The sequence below is a fragment of the Phacochoerus africanus genome, chromosome 1 (genome assembly GCF_016906955.1).
Source record: "Phacochoerus africanus isolate WHEZ1 chromosome 1, ROS_Pafr_v1, whole genome shotgun sequence".
NCBI classification, from domain to species: Eukaryota; Metazoa; Chordata; class Mammalia; order Artiodactyla; family Suidae; genus Phacochoerus; species Phacochoerus africanus.
In genome coordinates, this window is record NC_062544.1 from 108,021,158 (window position 1) to 108,043,753 (window position 22,596).

The 22,596-nt window shown below is 40.3% G+C and overlaps 2 protein-coding genes across 4 annotated transcripts in view; both read left to right on the top strand.

Annotated features, from left to right (window-relative positions):
• The window catches only part of TOPAZ1 (testis and ovary specific TOPAZ 1), a 72,239-nt gene extending 67,160 nt beyond the window's left edge, over window positions 1-5,079 (top strand). For all 3 annotated transcript variants that reach the window (XM_047771420.1, XM_047771429.1, XM_047771446.1), the window contains 2 exons: window positions 924-1,107; window positions 4,813-5,079. In XM_047771420.1, the coding sequence (XP_047627376.1) occupies window positions 924-1,107; window positions 4,813-5,032 (404 nt within the window). In that variant the 3' untranslated portion in view covers window positions 5,033-5,079. The remainder of the gene's footprint in view (window positions 1-923; window positions 1,108-4,812) is intronic.
• Window positions 5,080-8,667: 3,588 nt separating this feature from the next.
• Window positions 8,668-22,596, top strand: part of TCAIM (T cell activation inhibitor, mitochondrial) — a 53,757-nt gene continuing 39,828 nt past the window's right edge. Inside the window, 1 exon segment of the mRNA XM_047771457.1 lies at window positions 8,668-9,123. The gene's annotated coding sequence lies outside the window, so the exon portion shown is untranslated.

A 22,596-nucleotide genomic window follows, 5' to 3' on the forward strand; every position in this document is an offset into this window, starting at 1 on the left:
TCAGGTTAAAATTATATAAAACTTATGTGTTTAGCACAGGTACCTGGCACATAGTAGGTCCTCAAAGATTAGGCATCATCTTCCACATTAGAAAGGTTTCTTGAAGAAACTTCTCTTAATAAAATATTTTAAACAATTCTTACATGCAGATTTAAATTGGTTTCAGTAAAACACAACAATATAATATTGCCTATATACAATTTGGATGTCCTAGAACTTGGGTATAGGGGATTTCCCTATATATCACTTGTAATAAGCACCTAAACAGTTTAAAAGTTGAGTCTCTCTTTGGAAAAGTTCATTTTTTAAAACATGAATTGGTGAACAACACAATGAGCACCTGTAAGGGAAAGGTATTTTATTCATCTTCATATCTAGTGTTTAGCACAATGCCAAAACCTATAGTAAGAAAAGCAAATATATATTGCACAAACTAGGAGCATTCTAAATAAGCGTACTCAAAATAAAACTGTGATGTAAAGTAAAAGCTTCAAATTACAGTCTCTGTTTTCTTTCTACATTTTGAATTCATAATTCAAGATAGGCAGTTATTATAAATATATGTAGTTGCTGTTAGACCCAGATCCCAGTAAAACAAAACCCTATTCTGATTTTTTTAGTTATTCTGAAATTATCGTCTGTTGACTGTGGCTTGAAATTAATAAGCAATTACCACACTGAGGCTCAAAGGTCATTTTTTAGGTCTGGTTTTTTTTTCTCAGTTTGTATTTAATGTTTCAAAACATTTTGCAAAGAATGATTTCATATGCACCAGGATAAGTTTACTACCATATAATTTTTTCAATAAATCTTTTTATGTGAATAGTTATTCTATAACGTAAGTTCTTATCACCTGTGGATATTTTGGAAGCCTGGACTTTTGGGGGGCTTTAGTAAAGTTTGATCTATTACTTGATTTTCAGGTGCGCTTTCACTGGGTTGCTACCCACCACTGGAGGGAAATTTGTACCGGAAACTTCTACTAATTCCTTCCTATTTGTCTGAGATTGAAATGCTTTTAGCTATTGAAATCTTCCTGGTATCTAATGCTAGTAGTATTCAGAGTCCTGGAACTTCTACACAGATGCTGCAGATAGTTTTAAAAAGGTTGGTTGAAATAACTTTTAACTGAATCCTGAAAGCAGATTGTGGCTCCCTACACCTGCCCTAGGATGTAAATGTTTTTCATAAACATGTATATATACATATAACATTTATATATTTATATACCTGTTCATGTGTGTATTGATGAACTTTGGTAACATTTATTTTGAGAAAGGATTTGACCTATTTGAGACTAAAAGCCAAATAAGTTAGTACCTTTCAATAAACACTTTAACAACTTCAAAGATCTTGTTAGATGTTCCAAGAGGTGATTCTTCAGGTATGGATCTTTTTCATGTACTGATAATTTTTAGATTAATATTTAAAAATTATTTATCTTTTCGGTCAACACAAAAGGTCTTAAGAACCAGGTCTAAAAGGGAAATATATGATAATTTGTTAGGTTCAGTCAAGAATCTTGTTGAAAATAAAGCCATCAGCCTAGTTTCAGTATTTTTATTTTCACTTTTTATTATAGTTGATTTACAGTGTTCTGTCAATTTCTGCTGTATAGCAAAGTGACCCAATTGTATATATATATTTTAGAAATATATATATATATATATATATATATATATACACACATATATATATACACACACACACATTCTTTTTCTCATATTATAGTTTCAGTATTTTTAATTCCTATTATAAATGCACAAATACTATAATGTAGCTGTTGGACCAGAGTGGCACCCCTTCAAATAATTTTGTTCAAAGTCCCAGAATTTAGGTTTATACTGCTCCAATTTCTTGTCACCTCTATCCAGGAAACTTGTAATATAAGGATCTCATGGAGGAGTTACCATTGTGGCTCAGCAGGTTAAGAACCTGACATAGTATCCATGAGATGTGGGTTTGATCTCTGGCCTCTATCAGTGGGTTAAGGATCCAGCATTGCTGCAAGCTGTGGCATTGATCACAGATGTAGCTTGAAACTGGCATTGTTGTGGCTGTGGTGCAGGCCTGCAGCTGCAGCTCCTATTTGACCCCTAGCCCTGGAACTTCCATATGCCACAGGTATGGCCCCCCCCCCCCCAAAAAAAAGACCTCATGGGACCCCTGTTTTAGAGTTTCTTGACAAGAATTTTGCTTCAGTTTATTGGTGCTACAAACCAGATCCTCAGACTGAATATTGTTATCTATTACATCGTATAAAATATCCCAAAACTTAGTGGCCTAAGAAAGCAAATATTACCTTAGTTTCTGTGGATCATGAATTTTGGAGTAGCTTGTTAGCAGGATGGTTCAGGGTCTCTCACAGAGTTGGAGTCAGGGTGTGGTCAGGACCTGAAGTTACTTGCCTGACAGTGTCACTGGGGTGGGAGAATCCGTTTTCCAGATGCCAGGCTCGCTCACATGCCTGTTGGCAGGAGGCCTCAGCTGCTTACCACGTGGGCCCCTCCATGGGTTCCTTAAGTGTCTTCACGACAGCAAACTTTTCTCAGAATGAGTGATTCAGGAGAGAGAACGCAGGGAGGAAGCTACAGTGCCTTTTATGACCTACATCAGGAACTGTGAAGGCTGAGGTTTCCCCTATTTTCAGGCTCTAAATCAGCCTGCCATAGTTACATGGATGGGAAGCATAAGATACAAGACGCCTGGGTTGGGGACAGGACTTTATTACTTGTGGCATGGCTAGCAGCATGATTATCTTAATACTTGTATCTGTTCCTCTTGCTCCTAAGTCCCACATATGGGCCCAGGTGGATACCTGCACATTCAGTGGGTTCCATTACAAGAGAGGAATCCTCAACTTAGGAACTCAGATCTTCTGTGATGGGTAATAAGCATGTCTGCCCCTTTCCCCTTCAGGGAAACTCTATCCCCACCTTGTAAATCTGTAAGCACACCTGTGTTTTGCTCTACAAGAAGAACCTATCTATGTCTTTCAGGGTCATTCACTAAATTAAATGTCCTTGAAATCTGGAACAAGGGTTAGTCAATGTCTCTGCTTTCAAAACTTTCAAGAAATGCTAGGAACCATGAAAAATTGATGTCTAACAATAGTGTCCCAAGTTGTAGACTGTCATTTATGCTTTATTTATTGGTGATAAACAAGTCATTCAGTCCAGCCCATACTCAAGGGGAGGAGAATTGGGAAATAACTTAAGCCCACCTTTTTTTTAAATCCACTAAAACTAGTTTTTTTGTTAGAGCTCTTTTCAGAGGGCCTCCTCTTTACGACTATGCACCATAGTAATGTGAGGCATTTGGGCTCCCATCATCCTAATAAGGGTTTGGTTTTCTCATAGCTTTCTATTCCCTGCACATACACAGTCTCCTTATGCATTATTAGATTAGGGGGATATTTGTAACACCAGTAACATAACTAGTGATACACCTGGATCTTTTGTCCAAACCAGTATTGGTTTTTCTATTATTATCATACTGAGCCCTGCCTTGTTACATTAACCTCTGAGAGAAAATTTTATTCATCTTCAGAAGTTCAAAAACTACACATAGTTGGCATATGCACAGTCTACCAATTCCTAAGGCAAAATGTACAAGAAGGGGCCTGACCCACCTTTCTTCTCTGTGATTACTGGTTCCTGTTCCAGATGGAAGCCCTCACTCCCACCACTCTGTGGAACACACTGTGTTGCTGATGCAGGAAGGCTTGTACTTGGGTGTTGTTGCCAGGCCCTTGGGTATTGTAGGTGCTGAGAGCAGGACACAGTGAATACAGAGAAAAAGTGGTGGCAAATAGCAGCCACATCTGTATCCTAAATACTTTCTACTCCCTATCCCATAGAAAAAATGGCCATAAGAATGAATTTTATGAAATTCGGAAACTGGTAAGAAAGTTATTATAAAGTAAATTCTAGTGCTTTAGTGAAGTACCTTAAATCAGGACTGGAAAAAAAAAATAAACCTGGAAATTTAGTAAAGACATATAACTACAGAGTTCCCATTGTGGCCCAGTGGTAACAAACCCAACTAGAATCCATGAAGATGCAGGTTCGATCCCTGACTTGGCTCAGTGGATTAAGGATCCAGTGTTGCCATGAGCTGTTGTGTAGGTTGCAGACGTGGCTCAGATCTGGCACTGCTATGGCTGTGGCATAGGCCTGCAACTGAAGCTCCTGTTAGACCCCTAGCCTGGGAACCTCCATATGCTGCAGGTGCAGCCCTAAAAAAAAGATATATAGCTATCTATAATTTGTTATCAAATGTGAGCTACATATGAAGTATACGTTTATAACGAAAAAGATCCATATCAAGGTAACACAAGTGAATGTTAGTACCTCCAAACTTGATTATATTTAATATTCTTTTATGCATTATAGAGAATAATTGTATAACTATTAATTTTGAAAATACAAAAATAGAGGTTATTAGTTGTGTTCTAGATCAGTATTTCCATATTGTGGCTTGTAGTCCATTTGTGTAGTGCAGTCAATTTAAGAGGTTACATCCATTTCATTAAAAAACAAATGAAACAATAGAAAATAGAGTACATTGTCATAAGAGTAAATCTTATTTTGTGAAACTTAATTTTTATGTATGCAGGTGTATACTGAGTCACAGTATAGAATGTCTTTATTACTGTGTGTCATGGTCAAACAAGTATGAAAACCACTGTTAGAAGAATATAATAAAAAGATTGTCATTGCTTAGAACCAGTAAATGTAAATCACTATCTCTTAAAGAAACTATATAGCTTCTTTTAAGAGTTTCTGACTTTATGAGGTGTTCACTTTGTAGATGCGAAGAAAACAAATCTCGGAGCAAGGACGATTATCAAGCTGCAGTGGAAAGATTAATTATGGCTGCTCGTATATCAGATCCAAAGCTTTTCATTAAGCACATGACCGTCAATGTTAATAAGGAACAGGTTTATAGTTTGGAACATTGTTCTGCCCTCAAATGGTTGAAAGAGAATATGAAGTGGGCTGGAAAGGTTTGGCTTTTCAATAACCGTTAGTTATTAAAGACTTTTTTTTAAGTTCAAGTAATCATTGTTGAAAATAAAAGGCAATAAAAATACAGTTTTCACCATATTCAGCTTTTGTTCTTTATTAATTCATGGTAATTTAATAGTTTTCAAACACTACAAAAAATAATTTTTTTTTTGGTCTTTTTGGGGCTGCACCTGCGGCATATAGAAGTTCCAGGTTAAGGGTCAAATCAGAGCTACAGCTGCAGGCCTACACCAGAGCCACAGCAATGTGGAACCAAGTCGTATCTCTGACCTACACCACAGTTCACAGCAACGCCGGATCCTTAATCCACTGAATGAGGCCAGGGATTGAACCTGTGTGGGATTGAACCCATGTCCTCATGGATACTAACCGCATTCCTTACCACTGAGCCACAACAGGAACTCCATGAATCTTTTTTTATTATTATTATACTTGATTTATAATGCTGTGCCAATTTCTGCTGAGTGACCCAGTCATACATATATATACATTCTTTTTCTCATTATCTTCCATCATGTTCTGTCACAAGAGATTAGATATAGTTCCCTGTGGTATACTGTAGGACCTCATTGCTTATCCATTCTAAATGTAATAGTTTGTATCTACTAACCCCAGACTTCCAGTCCATCCCACTCCCTCCCCCTCCTCTTTGGCAGCCATAAGTCTGTTCTCCATGTCTGTCTCTTTCTGTTCTGTAGATAGGTTCATTTGTGCCACATTTTAGATTCCACCTGTAACTGATAGCGTATGGTATTTGTCTTTCTGACTTAACCTCACTTGATGTGAGAATCTCCAGTTGCATCCATTTTGCTGCAAATGGCATTATTTTGTTCTTTTTTATGGTTGAGTAGTATTCCATTGTGTATATATCCCATCTTAATCCATCTGTCGATGGATATTTAGGTCACTTCCATGTCTTGGCTATTGTGAATAGTGCTGCTATGAACATAGGGGTGCATATATCTTTTTGAATGAAAGTTTTGTTCAGATATATGGCCAGGAATGGAATTGCTGGATCTTATGATAGTTCTATATTTAGTTTTCTGAGGAACCCCCAAACTGTTTTACATAGTGGTTGTTCCAGTTTACATTCCCATCAACAGTATAGGAGGGTCCCTTTTCTCCACTCCCTCTCAGCATTTGTTATTTATAGACTTATTAATGATGGCCATTCTGACCAGTGTGAGTTGGTACTTTATTGTAGTTTTGATTTTCATTTCTCTAATAATTAATGATGTGTCCGCTAGCCATCTGTATGTCTCCTTTGGAGAAATGTCTCTAGCTCTTCTGCCCATTTTTCTATTTGGTTGGGGTTGTTTCTCCCATTCTGTAGGTTGTCTTTTTGGTTTTTTGATGATTTCCTTTGTTGTGCAAAAGCCTGTTAGGTTTGATTAGGTCCCATTTGTTTATTTTGTTTTTATTTCTATTGCTTTAGAGATGGACCTAAGAAAAGTATGGTTGATGTCAGAGAATTTTTTGCCTGTGTTCTCACCTAGGAGTTTTATGATGTCTTATGTTTAAGTCTTTAAGCCATTTTTTCGAGTTTATTTTTGTGCATGGTGTGAGGGTGCAAATACTAAAAATTTTAAGTTTTACCCACACTGCAAGTGATTTTTCAAGTTTTGTTTTGTTTTGGCCGAGCCTGCAGCATATGGAAGTTTTGTGGCCAGAGATCAAAGCTGCACCACAGCAGTGACAACACCAGAGCCTTAACCCGCTGAGCCACCAGGGAACTCCAATTTTTCAAATTACTTTTTGACTTCTTTTTAAATTAGGTAAACCTATAAGTATGGTGAATCCCAATAACCCAAACAATGGGAAATCACAAACTGAGTGTCATGAAGCATTTAATAAGAAGGAGACATATAGGCAAAAATATGCAAGCAGGTGTCTGGGGCTTTCAGAAAAACCTTTAGGGTTGTGAAGTAGATTTGATGAACACTCAGTCCAATCTCTAATTGCCTATTCTACATTTGTAATCTAGAATAATAAAATAATATTGGAAATTGACTCACACAAACACTAAAATTCCAGAGTACCTTCTGAGTTATACCAAAAATCTTTAATTATTCTTTGAAGTTTTCCTTTAGTGTATCTATTTCCTTTAGTATAATACTATCTGTATCTTGAAATTTTGTAATTTATGTATGTTACCTTAGGTATGACTAAAGAAATCAGTACTTTAAATATACCAGAACTTAAATATCCAAACAAAGATTGTACCTTTCAGACCGTCTTAGGAGGTTTAAACTTCTCTGAACCCATCTTCAAAAATCTGTAGCAGTCATTCTCACGGTGATCATCCTCAGTCCTTAGCTTGATACATTAGATTTGATACTTTACACCATTATTTATTTATTTATTTAGGCCATGCCACAGCATGTGAAAGTTCCTGGGCCAAGGATCAAACTGTGCTGCAGTAGCAGCCTCTGAGCCATAGCTGCAGCAACACAGGATCCTTAACCCACTGCACCACAAGGGAAGTTCCTTTAAACCATAATTTTAAATCATTTAGAGAAAAACTCTGAATAAGATAATAAGTAGTGACTAGCAGGACTAAAAGTATTTCTTAAAGGAGTCCCAAAATATGGTAATGGCAGCATGACTGGAATGAGTATAACCTCACAAGAATAAAAAACGGTAAAGCCTAGCACTAGGCAAAATGCTTTGCTAAGATAAAATGTGGAATGGTGAATACACATGAGTGGGATAGAGAGGCAGAAGGTGATGGTCAAGACAGTTCTCTAGTATGAACAAACTGGACTGCCATTACTAAAATTCATCACCTAGGAAATAGTTTGGAGATTACCACAATCAGTTTGAGGTGACTTTGAGGACAGGTGGAGAACAGTAAGTGGGCAATTATAATCTAGTTTTTTCTATGGCTGATAAGTGAAACCCAAAGAAAAGAATTAAAGAAATATGAGACTATTCAGATGCCAGTGGCATGGATGCATTTGAAAGGATGAAAATGCAAGAGATGACAAACAAGCTTTTAAAGTAAAAATGGGGTTGAATGGAACAGACCACAGGTTGCCCAGATTGTTTCTAATGAGAGGTCAGGAACTCTGAGGGCTGGAACAAATAGAGGTTTGGGGAGGGGGTGGTGTTTGCTTTTAAACCTCGGTCGACGGTGCCAAGAGAGAAAAGGAAAAAAAGCTCTAATTGTATTTGACTTATTCTATCTGTGGCAGTTTATGCGGGTAACCAAAGTCTTAAAAGCCAAGTACATCTAATATTAAAACCCCCAAGCTGATGGAGAGTGCTTAAGGTTTCAAAATACCCAGATATGGAAGGGGCCCGAGGTTAAAAAGAAAATGCAAACCGGAAAAAAAAATTTTTTTTGAATTAGCTATATTTATGGGAAAATGCCAAAGGGAATACTTTTAAGACACTTTTTGGTCTGAAGAAAAACTAAAAGCCAAAGGACATACTTTTTAAGACCTTTAAAATCTGGAGCTTTCAAGTGAGAGTTGTAGTTAGGGCGCCAGCTCCTAACACAGTGTTCGCTGATACGCCCGGGCAGCCTCCTGCCGTCCCAGGCGGCCAGGGTTGGGGGCACCCGGATCAGAGTGGGGGTGGGGTGGGAGGGTAGCAGAGCCGGCGCATGCGTGCCCCTTCTAGCCCCCCGCTCCAATCTCCCGGCTCCGTCTCGCGTTCAATCGCACTTCTTCACACGCCCTCCGCGGAAAGACCTTCCGGCCACCTGCCGCCCAATCTTCCGACTCCCTCCCGCTTCGTCCTTCACATCTCTTAGAGCTCTCCAGTCGCACTTCTCAAAGCTTTCAGCGGAGCGCGCAGAGCGTCTTCCCGGCCCGAGGTAAGAAAACGGATCTGAGCTCCCAAGGCTGCGTGCAAGACAGGCGGTCACCTGGTTGTTGACGTCAGCGCGAGGCTGAGAGCCGCTAGGGTTTTAACCCGCGTCTCCTGCTACGCGCAGGCGCCCGACAGGAAGACTTGGCATGCTTCGGCCAATGAGAGCGCGATCTGCGACTCCTCTCTAGCGAGCCTCCGCAGCCGGCGCAGAAGGACGGGTGGAGCGGAACGCACCCAGCTGAGATTTCAAGGGCGGGAGGCCGAGAAAGCACTGCGGGTAGGAGCTTGTCAGAGTTTGTCTTCCGGCGGGTGGAGGACCAGGCCGGCAGCGCGCGCTCGTTGGTCGGTCCGGGGCCCCGGTGCGCATGCGCTCCCTCACGGCCCAGCGCGCCCCCGCACACCCCTGCGGTAGGAGCGACTGTTCCTCTTGGTATGTGGTGGGAGGTGGAGCGGGTCGAAGGAAACTCTCTGGGCAGATCCGTGCCTGAACTTTAAGGAGAAGGTGGGGAGGGACTCCGTTTGTGCCTTCAGGCTGTTGGGCGCAGGAGGGGGTGGGGGCGGCGTTGGGGGTGGGCTGCTCTTGGAGTCACCAAGTTCCAGCTTTTGAACACAGGCAGTGCCAGGGGCCAGAGTACCCGCAACGCATCTGTTTTAACTTGTTTTGAAATGAGAAACCTAAGGTGATTTAGGTTTTATTTTTCCGTCTGTCATACTTCCCCGAAGTCTTTGACTTATCATAGGAATTGTTATTCAAATCTCATGGCAGATTTAGAAAAGGAATCTTAAAAACCTAAATACTTTGCTACAATTTATTAATTTCTGTAAAGGGCTTCCTGGTTTTACTTTTGCTTTTTCTTGGTCCTTTCACCTTCTCTAACAAGTATTAAACTGAAAAGCAACGAAAAATTGCCTGTTTTTATCTCTCCTTAGAACTACTTTTTAAAACCTGACAAGATAGTTACTGAGTTTAAATGAGAGTAGCCTGAGGATATTAACTCTTTTAAAATAAGTTACTTTCAAATAAAAATGTGCCAAATGGCCACAGATCAGTTCTAGGACCTCCATTTGGTAAAAATGATTTCAGTCAAAAGTAATTTAAACAAAAGTTTTTTTTTCTGAACTACCCATAAGTTGGCTTTCCCACCAATTGTTATCTCTCTACCAAATTTGATTTGAAACCTAACAGAAAACTTGATGTCTCTCTTTTAACAGCACAGAATTTAGGTTAAAATCAGAAATGTTCATCTTATGAAATAGAAGCTAGTATCACTATTAAGTGGATTACAGCAGCCATTTCCGATGGTTTTTAAAGGAATGTGGGCCTTCTTGCCTTCCACTCTCCATCCAAAGCCTTCCAGAGCGCCATTATTCTAAATGTAGCACCTGGGAGTTTCTTCTAATACTCTGTGCAAGGCTCTGTCATTTCATTTACTGTAGTGTTTTATAATTATCTGCTTGTGTCTGTTTTTTTCACTCCTGCCCTCTTTCCTAGAGTGTAAATTTTTGGAGAGGGGGAGTGTCTTATTTTTCTGTTCCCAGTACTTGGAGAGAGCCTGGTACCTAAGTGCCTGGGTAAATGCCTGTTGATGGGTTTGGTGTCTTACCAAGTGTGGTGAGGACAGGGAACCATTTTAGTTATTTTGTAACATGCCTGAGGCCTATTCCAAGTGGAAGGATGGGTAGTGGTTATGTGGAATGTGGGCAAACTGTCCATGTAAGAAATTGAAGACCAGAATCTTGCAGTTGACCTGGGTGTCCCAGGCATTTGGATTTTGTCATTTGAAAATGGGAACACCCAACAGTGGGCCTTTTTTTTTTTTTTTTTTTTTTTTTTTGCTTTAGGGCTGCAGGTGCAGCATATGGAAGTTCCTAGTCCAGGGGTCAAATTGAGCTGCAACTGCAGCTCACAGCAACATCAGATCCTTAACCCAAAAAGGGAGGCCAGGGATCGAACTTGCATCCTCACAGATACTAGTCCGGTTGGTTTCCCCTGAAGCCACGACAAGAACTCCAGCAGTGGGTCTTAAATCTGCTAATAGTAGCTTGGTTTTCAGGGTAGCTGGTCCTATAAGGAAAAGAACTGCAGTTTTGAATCTTCTAGTCTTCTCGGCAATTATATTTCTCAATTTAAAAGTTAACATTGTAGTTATCAGTAAGGCCCCTTATGTTTCATTTTCCCAGGGCCTGTTTATTTCTGACTAAAGTGATAAAATGTGATACTTGGCCTTGCAAAGATGAGGACTCACCCAAAATCTATGCCACATGAAAAGGCAAGCAGCTGTGCCTGCCAAACTCTTGCCTTTATCCTTATTTTCACTTAGTTTTTTTTGTTTTAATCTCAAGAAGTGGGTAAACTATACAGGAAGCAAAGCAAAACTTAAAATCTTCATTTTTTTTTTTTTGTCTTTTTGCCATTTCTTGGGCCGCTCCCACGGTATATGGAGGTTCCCAGGCTAGGGGTCGAATCGGAGCTGTTGCCACTGGCCTACGCCACAGCCACACCAGATCCGAGCCATGTCTGCGACCTACACCACAGCTTAGGGCAACGCCAGATCCTTAACCCACTGAGCAAGGCCAGGGATCAAACCCACAACCTTATGGTTCCTAGTCAGATTCATTAACCACTGAGCCACAACGGAAACTCCAAAATCTTCATTTGATTTTTAGCATACAATTGAATATCTAAAGATCTCTCTTGGAAGTTGATGTTGTGGCTCAGTGGGTTAAGAACCCAACTAGTATCCATAAGGATTCAGGTTTGATACCTGGCCTTGATCAGTGGGTTAAAGAGTCTGGCATTGCCATGAGCTGCAGTGTAGGTAACATGTGGCTCCGATCTGGTGTGGCTTTGGTATAGGTCAGCAGCTCCAGCTTGGATTCAACCCATAGCCTCGGATCTACCATATGCCTCAGGTATAATTAAAAAAAGAAAAGAAAAGCTTTCCCAAAAATTGTATTGAACAAGGAAATGTAAAGAATTTAAGTTTCCTGACACCTCAGTCCTGTAAGGTTATAGAATTAGGATTCTTTAAACCAGTGGTTGTCAAACTTGAATTTTGAAAACCCAGTGCCCTACAAGGATGGTTCCTGTTTGTCTTCTCTTTCTACCCTTCTTAGCCCTCCTGTCTTTCCCAAAACCGATCTGTCACTTAGTTGTTAGAGCTCCCTCTTAAGGGAGAGCTTATGGGAAATAATTTATCCCATTAATTTGAATAGGAAACGATCATCTTAGAACAATAAGTTCGTTGAATGTGTATGAGAATTATTAAGTGAATAGCTTCTTTTTTTTTTTTTTTTTTTGGCAGCCACACCTGCGGTATATGGAAATTCCTGGGCTGGGGTCAAATCAGAGCTGCAGCTGCCAGTTCCTTAACCCACTGATTGAGGTCAGGGATCGAACCCACATCCTCATGGACACTGTTGGTTCTTAACCTGCTGAGCCACAATGGGAATGCCAAGTGAATACCTTTTAGTGTATGTAGGCATTTTCCTATAGAAATATGAATGGCCACCACTGGGAAGGGGAGGGTTGTCAGCAAAAGAAAAAGATCACATTCCCTTTCATGTTGAGAAACACTGTCGTTTTTGGTTTTTTTTTGTCTTTTTGCCATTTCTTGGGCCGCTCCCACAGCATATGGAGGTTCCCAGGCTAGGGGTCGAATTGGAGCCGTAGCCACAGGCCTATGCCAGAGCCACAGCAACGCGGGATCCGAGCCGCGTCTGCAACCTACATCACAGCTCACGGCAACGCCGGATCCATAACCCACTGAGCAAGGGCAGGGTTCCAACCCGCAACCTCACAGTTCCTAGTCGGATTCGTTAACCACTGCGCCACGACGGGAACTCCAGAGAAACACTGTCTTAAAAGGAATATTAATTTGTGAAAAAAGGCAGTTCCCACAGCACCATATACTTTATTATGCCCACTTCAGTTCTTTTACATTTTGAAGAGAGGAGTGCTACTCAAACTTAGGTTTTTATCACTAAGTGCGGACTTTCTTTGTCTTTCGGTAATAAAAATAAACAGCCATGTTTGTTTGCATAGATTGATATTACCCCTAAAGTTGGTGAAATTAAATCGTTCATTTGTACTTTCTGACCTGTATGTCATCTTGCACTGTATTATTAAATTTATTAAGTGTTGACCCCTTATTGCAATAATTCTGAAATTTCCAATTACAAAATTTTCTTACGGGGAAAATGTTTGCATTTAACTGTGTGTTCTGTATGTAGGTAAGCCCTTATTAGGAAGGAGAAAAAGGAATTCTGCAGTTTTTTTTACACTCTGAGTTGTATCATAGTAATAGTTGCCATTTTTATGAGTTTTCTGTTTGCCAGATGTTGCTAAGTCCCTTAAGTTTCACAAAAATCCTTTAGTAGCTCCTACTTTCATACTGTTGTACTCCTAAAAACATGTACAAAAGTCAGATACCGGATTCCATATCCAGAGAGCTGAAAAAATAATGATGATGTTCTAGATTGTTCCACTTATTTTCAAAATAGTCTTTAATGAATATTTTCAGCGTTTTAAATTTGTCTTTCAGCATTTTTTCTTAAATACACAGCCCCAATTACTTTAGTGAGCATTGGGTAAAGCCCAACAATGCTACATATATGTATTGTTTCATTTGTATTAAATTTGCTAGTCCTTATTGCTAGTATTAGAATTGGAATTTTTACATTTTTATAAAATAAAAACAACTTTTAATAAAATATTCAGTAACCAAATACTTTTTAAAGTAAGTATGGTTGATTTGCAATGTTGCATTAGTTTCAGGTGTACAGAGTGATTGAGTTATACATATATTCTTTTTCAGATTTTTTCCACTATAGGTTATTACAAGATACTGAATACAGTTCCCTGTGTTGTACAGTAAGACCTTGTTGTTTATATATAGTAGTGTGTTAATCCCAAACTCCAAATGTTTCCCTCTCTATCTCTTTCCCCTTTGTTAACCATAAGTTTGTTTTCTGTCCGTTAAGTCTGCTTCTGTTCTGTAAATAAGTTCATTTGTATACTTTTTTTAGATTCTACATGTAGGCCATGTCATATAGATTTGTCTTTCTCTGTGAGTAGACATTTCTAACTAAACTACTCCTGTCCAGCAGGCAATAGTATCCTGTTAGCTCAAATGATTCTCTCAGTTAACAAAATATTTAATGTATGTTAAATTAATTAAAGGGCACTTTAGGGTGACAGTACATATTTTATAGGTGTTTCTGATACGACATCTACAAATTCCTGGAAATCTTAACATTCCTGCAAGGTAATACACTAACCAAGGTTCATGGGGAAAAAATACATGCCATTCAAAATAAGACATGAAAATCTCTAGCTTTTTCACCTGCATCATCAGCTTCCCAGATTACCTGATGGAAAATGCAAAGGCACTTGAAACCAGTAAAAGGAAGATTTTCAGGTGGTTTGTTTTTGCTTTTTTTTTTTTTTTTTAAGGGCCACACCTGCAGCATATGGAGGTTCTCAGGGTAGAGGGTCTAATGGGAAGCTACAACTGCCAGCCTAGGCCACAGCAACACAGGATCCAAGCCATGTCTGCGATCTACACCACAGCTCACAGCAATGCCAGATCCTTAACGCACTGAGCAAGGCCAGGGATTGAACCTGCAACCTCATTGTTCCTAGTCGGATTCATTTCCGCTGCGCCATGATGGGAACTCCCAGGTGGTTTGTTTTTGTGTTTTGTTTTGTTTTTTAAAGGGTTTTACATATAGCTGAAGCCTTCATAATTGTAGAAAGCCAACCTCAGATCATTTCAGATCATTAACTCCTGGAGAAACAAATGTATATAATACATCTCTTCCCCTCTTGTTGAACTGCACATAAACTAAGCTCTTAAATTCACATTAAAGTAACTTTTTGTAGCAAAACACACTGCCATTGGACCATCTCTCTTATTTCCTAGATGAGGAAACAGACTCAGGAAAGAGAAACAACTTACCCTTGCTCACACAGCTTGTTAGTGATGGGGTCAAGATTTGAGTACAGATCTCAGAGACCCCAACAACCCCTAACCATTGTTCAGACTGCCTTCTCTGATGGTGTCATGGTAACTGGAATTGGCCTAGATTGGCGCCATCCAATAGAAGTACAACATAAGCCACAGAAGTAATTTAAATTTTCTGAGTAGTAAATTACAGAAAAACAAGGTTTTTACACTTAAAACAAGGTTGTGTTTTGCTTTTTAAAAAGCAGGAAGAGGAGTTCCCATTGTGGCAAAGTGGAAACGAATCCAACTAGGAACCATGAGGTTTTGGGTTCGATCCCTGCCCTTGCTCAGTGGGTTAAGGATCTGATGTTGCTGTGAGCTGTGGTGTAAGTCGCAGACTCAGCTTGGATCTGTTGTTACTGTTGTTGTGGCATAAGCCGACAGCTGTAGCTCTAATTCGATCCCAAGCCTGGGAACCTCCATGTGATGTGGGTGGGGCCCTAAAAAGAAAAAAAAAAAAAGGCAAGAAAAAACAGGTGGAATTAATTTTAATAAGCTTCATTGATATTTAATCAGTATAAAAAATTATTAATGGCATACGTTGCATTCTTCCTTTGTACTAGATCTTTAAAATCCAGTGGGTACTTTACACTTAAAACCCTTCCCAATTCATAGTAGCCATATGTGCTGGTAGCTACTTTATTAGACAACCCAAGCTTAGATTCTAATTCTCTTACTCTTCTGCACTGTGAACCTTTTTGGAAATTAGTAGACTCACCAAAAAAGCAGACAGAAACACTTAACTTTTAACCTGTACTAGGCTGATTTTTTTTTTCTTTCTAAATCTAGAAAGCATGATTTAATGTTCAGACTTACATTCCAGACCATTTTATTTTCCTTGGGAGAATTTCCTGTTGCACTTAATAATTTTCTGGACAACTGAAGACCAATACATTTAAGTATAGAAACTTTGTCTTTTTTTTTTTTTTTTGGCTTTGATTATCTTTGCCAGAAACACTTCTAAAACATGCTCCATAATTCTCTGCACAACATACTTCATGCTCCAAGTTCGGAAGTCATTAAGGATACATTCCCTGATTTTTTTTTTGTCTCTTTAATGCTAATATTTATTTATTTGCTGTTTTTCATTAGATGCACATGGGCTCAATGGAAATATCTGAAAGGCTAGAAGCCATTGGTTTTTATTCTTTTTTTATAATGATTTTTTTCCATTATAGCTGGTTTACAGCGTTCTGTCAACTTTCTCCTATGTGATGGAGCATGATAATGTGAGAAAAAAATGTACACATGTATGTGTAACTGAGTCACCTTGCTGTACAGTAGAAAATTGACAGAACATTCCCTGATTTTTGCAACTTTGCTGTGAGTGACTCTTTGGAGACTAATTCTGAAGTAACTCTTAAGACAAATCCTACTCCTACATGTCAAGATATGTACACTCCTAAACAGTGTAATTTGGCTACCTGCCTCGAAAATTCTTTGTGAATCAAATGGGAGGCAGCCTGAATTTTCTAAGTTGCTTTCAAAATGTTTTACTGTCTTTTAGTATGCTTTAACTTTCAAACTTCAAAATGACCCTTTTATTTCAAATCATGGATCATGACAGTTTCTTTTCACTGTTGTGTTTGATGTCTCCTTTTGGAAAATGTGGAATAGAGCTTGACTTTTGGATCACCTACATTGCTGCTCTCAGATGGAGACATTGTGATTTCATGAACTTCTAAATGTTGCTGCAACAGACCATTAAAACAGGTTATGTTCTTGTTGCAATGGTAGGTTTAAGTGCTTTCAGTACTTCCAACTTTTCAAGGCTTCATGGAGGATCATTTTATGCTGAGAAAAGAATGTTGGTTAGAGCTTTATGCTTAGCTGCATATTACTTTCATCTATTTACCATTCCTATTACTGAGTGATCATATGCCTCTTGAGTATTATTCCTCATTTCCTGTCCACAGTTTTAGCTCACTAGCATCTTTGCAGTTAAGTGGCACAGCTTTCCTTATTATAAAAAAGAGCTGCTTTCTTTTGGAGCTAGTTTGGGATTACAGTCCAGGCCTGTCGTTGGGCAGATTTCCCCGGGGGTGGGGGTCCATCTGAAATAATGAATGAACAACAGTCATTTCTACTATATTTGTTTTCATCATTAACTGCTAGAGGCATTGAATTTTTTTTTGTTTTTTTTTGTCTTTTTTAGGGCCACATCCATGGCATATGAAGGTTCCTGGGCTAATGGTCAAATAACTGCAGCCGCCAGCCTACACCATGGCCACAGCAACGTGGGACCCAAGCTTACTCTGCCCCCTGCAACACACAGTTCATGGCAATGTCGGATCCTTAACCCACTGAGTGAGGCCAGGGATCGAACCTGTGCCCTCATGGATCCTAGTCAGATTTGTTACCACTGAGCCACAACGGGAACTCCTAGAAGCATTGATTTTAATTTTTAAGTACACACTTCATGTGTTTGGTGTAAATAAACTAGGAAATAAAAAATAGTAAAGGCCTTCTATCCTACCACCTAGAAAGAGCCAATTCTGGCTTGGATATGTATATTCTTCTGGTCTCTTCGCAAGCTTTGAGACTGGTACCTGTGATTTCAGAGATAACGGCTAGAAGCAAGATCTTAATTTTCTGCTCAGGAATTGAACCTGGGCAGCCGGGGTGAAAACCAGAAATCCTAGCCAGAGGTGAAAAGCAAAATTGCCTTGATTCTTCCCCATGTTGAAAGCAAGACTGTTTTAAGGAGGCAAAGACTGTAAAAACAAGTACAAAGTTTACTGTCGGAAACACAAGACAACATGTGGGAGAGCACACAGAGGTAGTCTATTTATCTAAGGCAGAAGCAAAGCAATAATACCACCCAAAGGAGGAATGAGGGTGCTGGCATCCCCCTCAGTTAGGAGCGTGCCAGAGAGGTGATTTAAATCACATATATAGGACAGTTCTTTTGGGTCTTTGTCTTCCTTTGGCCAATTATTTTATTTCTCACACCTGATGGGACCCAACCCCAGCCCCCATGCATCTTTTGGCCAAGATGGATTCCAGAGCAAAGGGTTATGGGACAGTTATCAGAACTTATGGGGGCCTGCCCCCCCTTCCCTTTTTGACGCCAGGAGTCTTTCTGCACATGTGTAGTTGGGGAAATCTCCTTGACTGTAAGAGTGATTGATGTGGTCATCTTAATCTTTCTATTCCCACAGAGCTCAGCTCCTGCCATTAACTTTCTCCTTGAGGTGTCAAAGAGAAGCAAGGTGTAATTTACTCAGCCTAACAAGTCCCAGCTGTTCTCAGCCCAGGGTCTCACCTACATCCTACCTCACCTGTCCTGTTTTAACTAAGCCTAGATTGTTTAGGTGCTTTGTGATTACGCTTGGTGAGAATTCAGTCCATTATAGACAGCACTGAAACTTTAGTAAAAATGGTTCTTTCTTCCTCATTGTAACACCATTTAATCTCAGAAGTCTTACAAATGGTTGGAGTAATTCTGCTTTCTATGTTTGTCTCAAACAGAATAGGATAGTGAATGGCTACATAAAAATCACCTTTTTAAATATTTAAAAGAATAGCTATAAAAACACATTTCTATATGACATGACTGTACCAGTCAACTGGAAAATGAATGGAAGTATCTATTGTTGTTGGAAAATGCATTTTTCTAAAAGGTAATTTGATTTGTCTTTAAAATACATCTTCCTATCATTCTCTTAATGGTAGTTATCCTTCATTACATTACCCTTGGTTCAAATGTATTAACTACATTATGAAAATAATTTTTAATGCTTAAGATTTGATAGACTAGAACATGAGCCATGGGGTGATTTGTTTTGAGAGAATGCATGCACTGCTTCATAGGGCTTTGAGAATGGAATCATGGAGAAAGCTCAGAGCTTCATAAGCAGAGGAAGTAAGGATTTCCTCTCTGGTGATTATCATGTGAATAATATGGCATTTCAAAACTTTTATAAGAGGTTGCTTTGAAAATTAACCCATCAATCACATCATTTGCAAATATTTTCTCCCAGATCATCGGGTTTTGTTTTGGTTTTTTGGGGGGTTTTTTTGTTTGTTTGTTTTTATTTCCTTTGCTCTGCAAAACCTTTTAAGTTTACTAGATAAAATTTGTCTGTTTTTGCTTTTATTTCTTATGTCTTGGGAGACTGAACTAAGAAAATGCTGCTACATTTATGTTGGAAAAGTTTTGCCCATGTTCTCTTCCAGGGGTTTTTTGGTGTTATGTCATATATCTAGATCTTTCAGTCATTTTGAGTTGATTTTTGAACATGGTGTGAGGAATGTTCTAACTTCATTGACTTCATTGAAGCTTTCCCAACACCGCCTGCTGAAGAGACAGACGGTTTTCTCTACACTGGGCTCCTCCGTCCAAACGTCACCGGTCCTAGGCGTGCGGGTTTCTTTCTGGGCTCTGTCTTCTGTCCCAGTGACCCAAGAGTCCGTTTTGGTGTCAAGGCCAGGCTGTTGTGATGACTGTAGCTTGGTGGTCTTGTCTGAAGCTGGGTGGCTCATGCCCAGCCCTGGGGTAGATTCTGTCTCTCGCCTGGGCCTAGGCTGGGGAAGAGATGGAACTGGTTGGCTGAGCTGAGAACCACTGGCCTAGAGACTTTTTCCCAGCTTGGCCTCACAGCCAAACCACCAGGGGGCGCCACCCATGGGCTCTGATTGAGCAAGTGGGGAGGGACAGGGGACCAAGCATTCACATTGTTAACAGATTGTATCTGTGTGTGTATGTGTAGAGAGAGGGGGTAACACCAGCTGTGATACTCTAGGAGCCAGGCCCCTTACTCAGCATTTCCCAGTGTGCCTGGAGGCAGTAGTGTTTGACCTCACGCTGTGGGTTTTCGAGTTCTTAAGAATTTTGGGACGGGAGTTCCTGTCATGGCTCAAGTGGCTTAGAGATCTGGCATGGCTGTGGGTGTGGTGTAGGCTGGCACCTGTAGCTCCGATTAGACCCCTAGCCTGGGAACGTTCATATGCCGCTGCGCAGCCTTTAAAAAGCAAAAAAAAAAAAAAAAGAAAGAAAGAAAGAAAAAGATTTTTAGAACAGAACAAGTTAAATGGGGCCCGAATTTCTTTCCTGTGGGACTTCTCAGAGCCACAGTGACAGCTGTGACTCTCAAAGAGGGGCTGAGGGGCATTTGCAAAACTTTGGTGGTCAAGGAAGACCTTTGGCTCCTTCCAGTGCCCCTGCCCCGGGGCTGCCAACACCCACCCCCACTCCCAGAAATCAAGGTCATGTGGACTTGGAGAGCGAAGGCTTTCCTGGGATGGGGCAAATACAGTGCCAAAGCCAGAAGGTCCTGGGGAAACTGGGACCAGTTGGCCGCCTAGGAAATGCCTGTGTAGGGGCACCTCCGATCGTGGGTGTTTAAGGCGAAATAGAGGAGCAGACCCCAGGGCTCACTGGAGGCGCCACAGCGGGGGCTCACGTCCAGCCAAAGAGGGTGGGAATAAGAGGTGGGCTTTGAAGTGAGACACAAGGTGCCTTGGGTGTGTTTGAAGCAGCCTCATCCTGGAGCCAGTTGCTCAGGGTACAGCGACGCCTGCTGGCCACACAACAGCAGTGCCACACTCCCTTTTCTCTCCAGCCTGCTCCTCCCACCGTGGGGTGGAGTAAGCTGGGTGCTCAGGCGTCTATAAAAGGGACTGAAGAATGGCAACACTCTGCTACCTATAGTTTCGAGGATCCCAGGTCTGGACATGCACATGAGTCTTTGTGGTCTAGGGCCCAGGGTCCCTCTAGGTCAGCAGCACCGGGGTGGGGGAGGGGCAGGAGGTGATGGACACCCCGCAGGTCCAGGGGAGCCAGGGCCCTGTGGCTGCTGCTCTGCCAGTCTCACAGCCAGTCTCACCACAGCCAGGCGGCCGCCCCTCCACCCTGGGTGCCTCTCCCACCATGGAGAGCAGTTTCAAAAGCCCTAGACTGCAGGTCTAGGGTATCCATCTGGCTTCTACAGCTTCAATCCCTTCCCTTGTGAAATGCCAGATGGCTGTGTCAGCCTTTTCCCAAGTGCTGAAGATGCTTTCCGTACTTATTTGTGTGTATGTAAGGGCACAGGCACCAGAAGAAAAAAAGGATCAGCCTATCAAATCCATGGTCAAACAGATACTGTTGTGTTATTGCTGAATTTAGGTAAAGGAGTGTATTTTTTCAGCTAGAGTAGTTTTGTTTTGTTTTTTAATTGAAGTATAGTTGGTTTACAATGTCAGGTTAGTTTCAGAGGTACAATACAGTGACTCAGTTGTTTGTGTGTGTGCATGTGTGTATGTATATCTATATTTTCTCTTTCTCTTTTTCGAGGCATATGGAGTTCCCAGGCCATGGAGCAGATTTAAGCCACAGCTGCGGCAACACCATATTCTTAACCCACTGTGCTAGGCCAGGGATCGAACCTGCCTCCTAGTGCTCCCAAGAGGCCAACGAACCCCTTATGGCCACAGGAGGAATTCCTATATATTCTCTTTTAGATTTGTTTCCTTATAGGTTCTTAGAAAATATTGAGGTCCTGTTGGTTATCTTTTTTGTATGTAGTGGTGTGTATGTGTTAATCCCAACCTCCAAATTTATCCCTTTCTTCCCCTTTCTCCTTTGGTATCCATATGTTTGTTTTCCGTCTGTGAGTCTGTTTCTATTTGGTAAATAAGTTCATATGTATCCTATTTTAGATTCCAGATATAAGTGATATCATATAATACTTGTATTTCCCTGACTTCATTGAATATGATGATCACCAGGTCCATCCCCGTTGCTGCAAATGGCATTATTTCATTCTTTTTATAGCCAAGTAATGGTCCATTGTGTATATGTACCACATCTTCTTTATCCATTCATCTGTTGATGAACATTTAGGTTGCTTCCATGTATTGGGTGTTGTAAATGCTGCTTTGAACATAAAGGTACAAATGTCTTTTCGAATTAGAGCTTTAATTATTTCCAGATATATGCTCAGGAGTGGGATTGCTGGATTATATGGCAACTCCAGTTTTAGTTTTTTGAGGAACCTCCATACTATTCTTCATAGTGACCATACCAATTTACATTCCCACCGACAGTGTAGGAGGGTTCCCTTTTCTGCACACCCTCTCCAGCGTTTATTGCTTGTAGACATTTTGAGGATGGCCATTGTGACCAGTGTGAAGTGCTACCTCATTGTAGTTTCGCTTTGCATTTCTCTCATAGTTAGATATGATGAGCATCTTTTCATGCGCTTTTTGGCCATCTTTATTACTTCTTTGGAGAAATGTCTATTTAAATCTGTTATTTTTTAATTTGATATACACACACACACACACACACACACACGGCTGCATTAGATGTTTGTATATTTTGGAAATTAACCCCTTGTTGGTTGCTTCATTTGCAAAAAAATTTCTCCCATTCTATGTGTTGTCTTTCCATTTCATTTATGATTTCCTTTGCTGTGCAGAAACTTTAAAGTTTAATTGGGTCCCATTTGTTTATTTTTGTTTTTATTTTCATTATTCTAGGAGGTGGACCTAAAAATGTACTGCTACAATTTATGTCAAAGTTGCTCTGCCTATGTTTTTCTCTAGGATTTATATAGTACCTGGCCTTATGTTTAATTATTTGATCCATTTTGAAGTTTTTTGTGTGTGGTCTCAGAGAATGTTCTAATTCTATTTTACATATAGCTGTCCAGGTTTCCAGCACCACTTATGTAAGAAATAGTCTCTTTTCTGTTGTATATTCTTGCCTCCGTAGTCACAGATTAATTGACCATAGGTACATGGGTTTATTTCTGGGC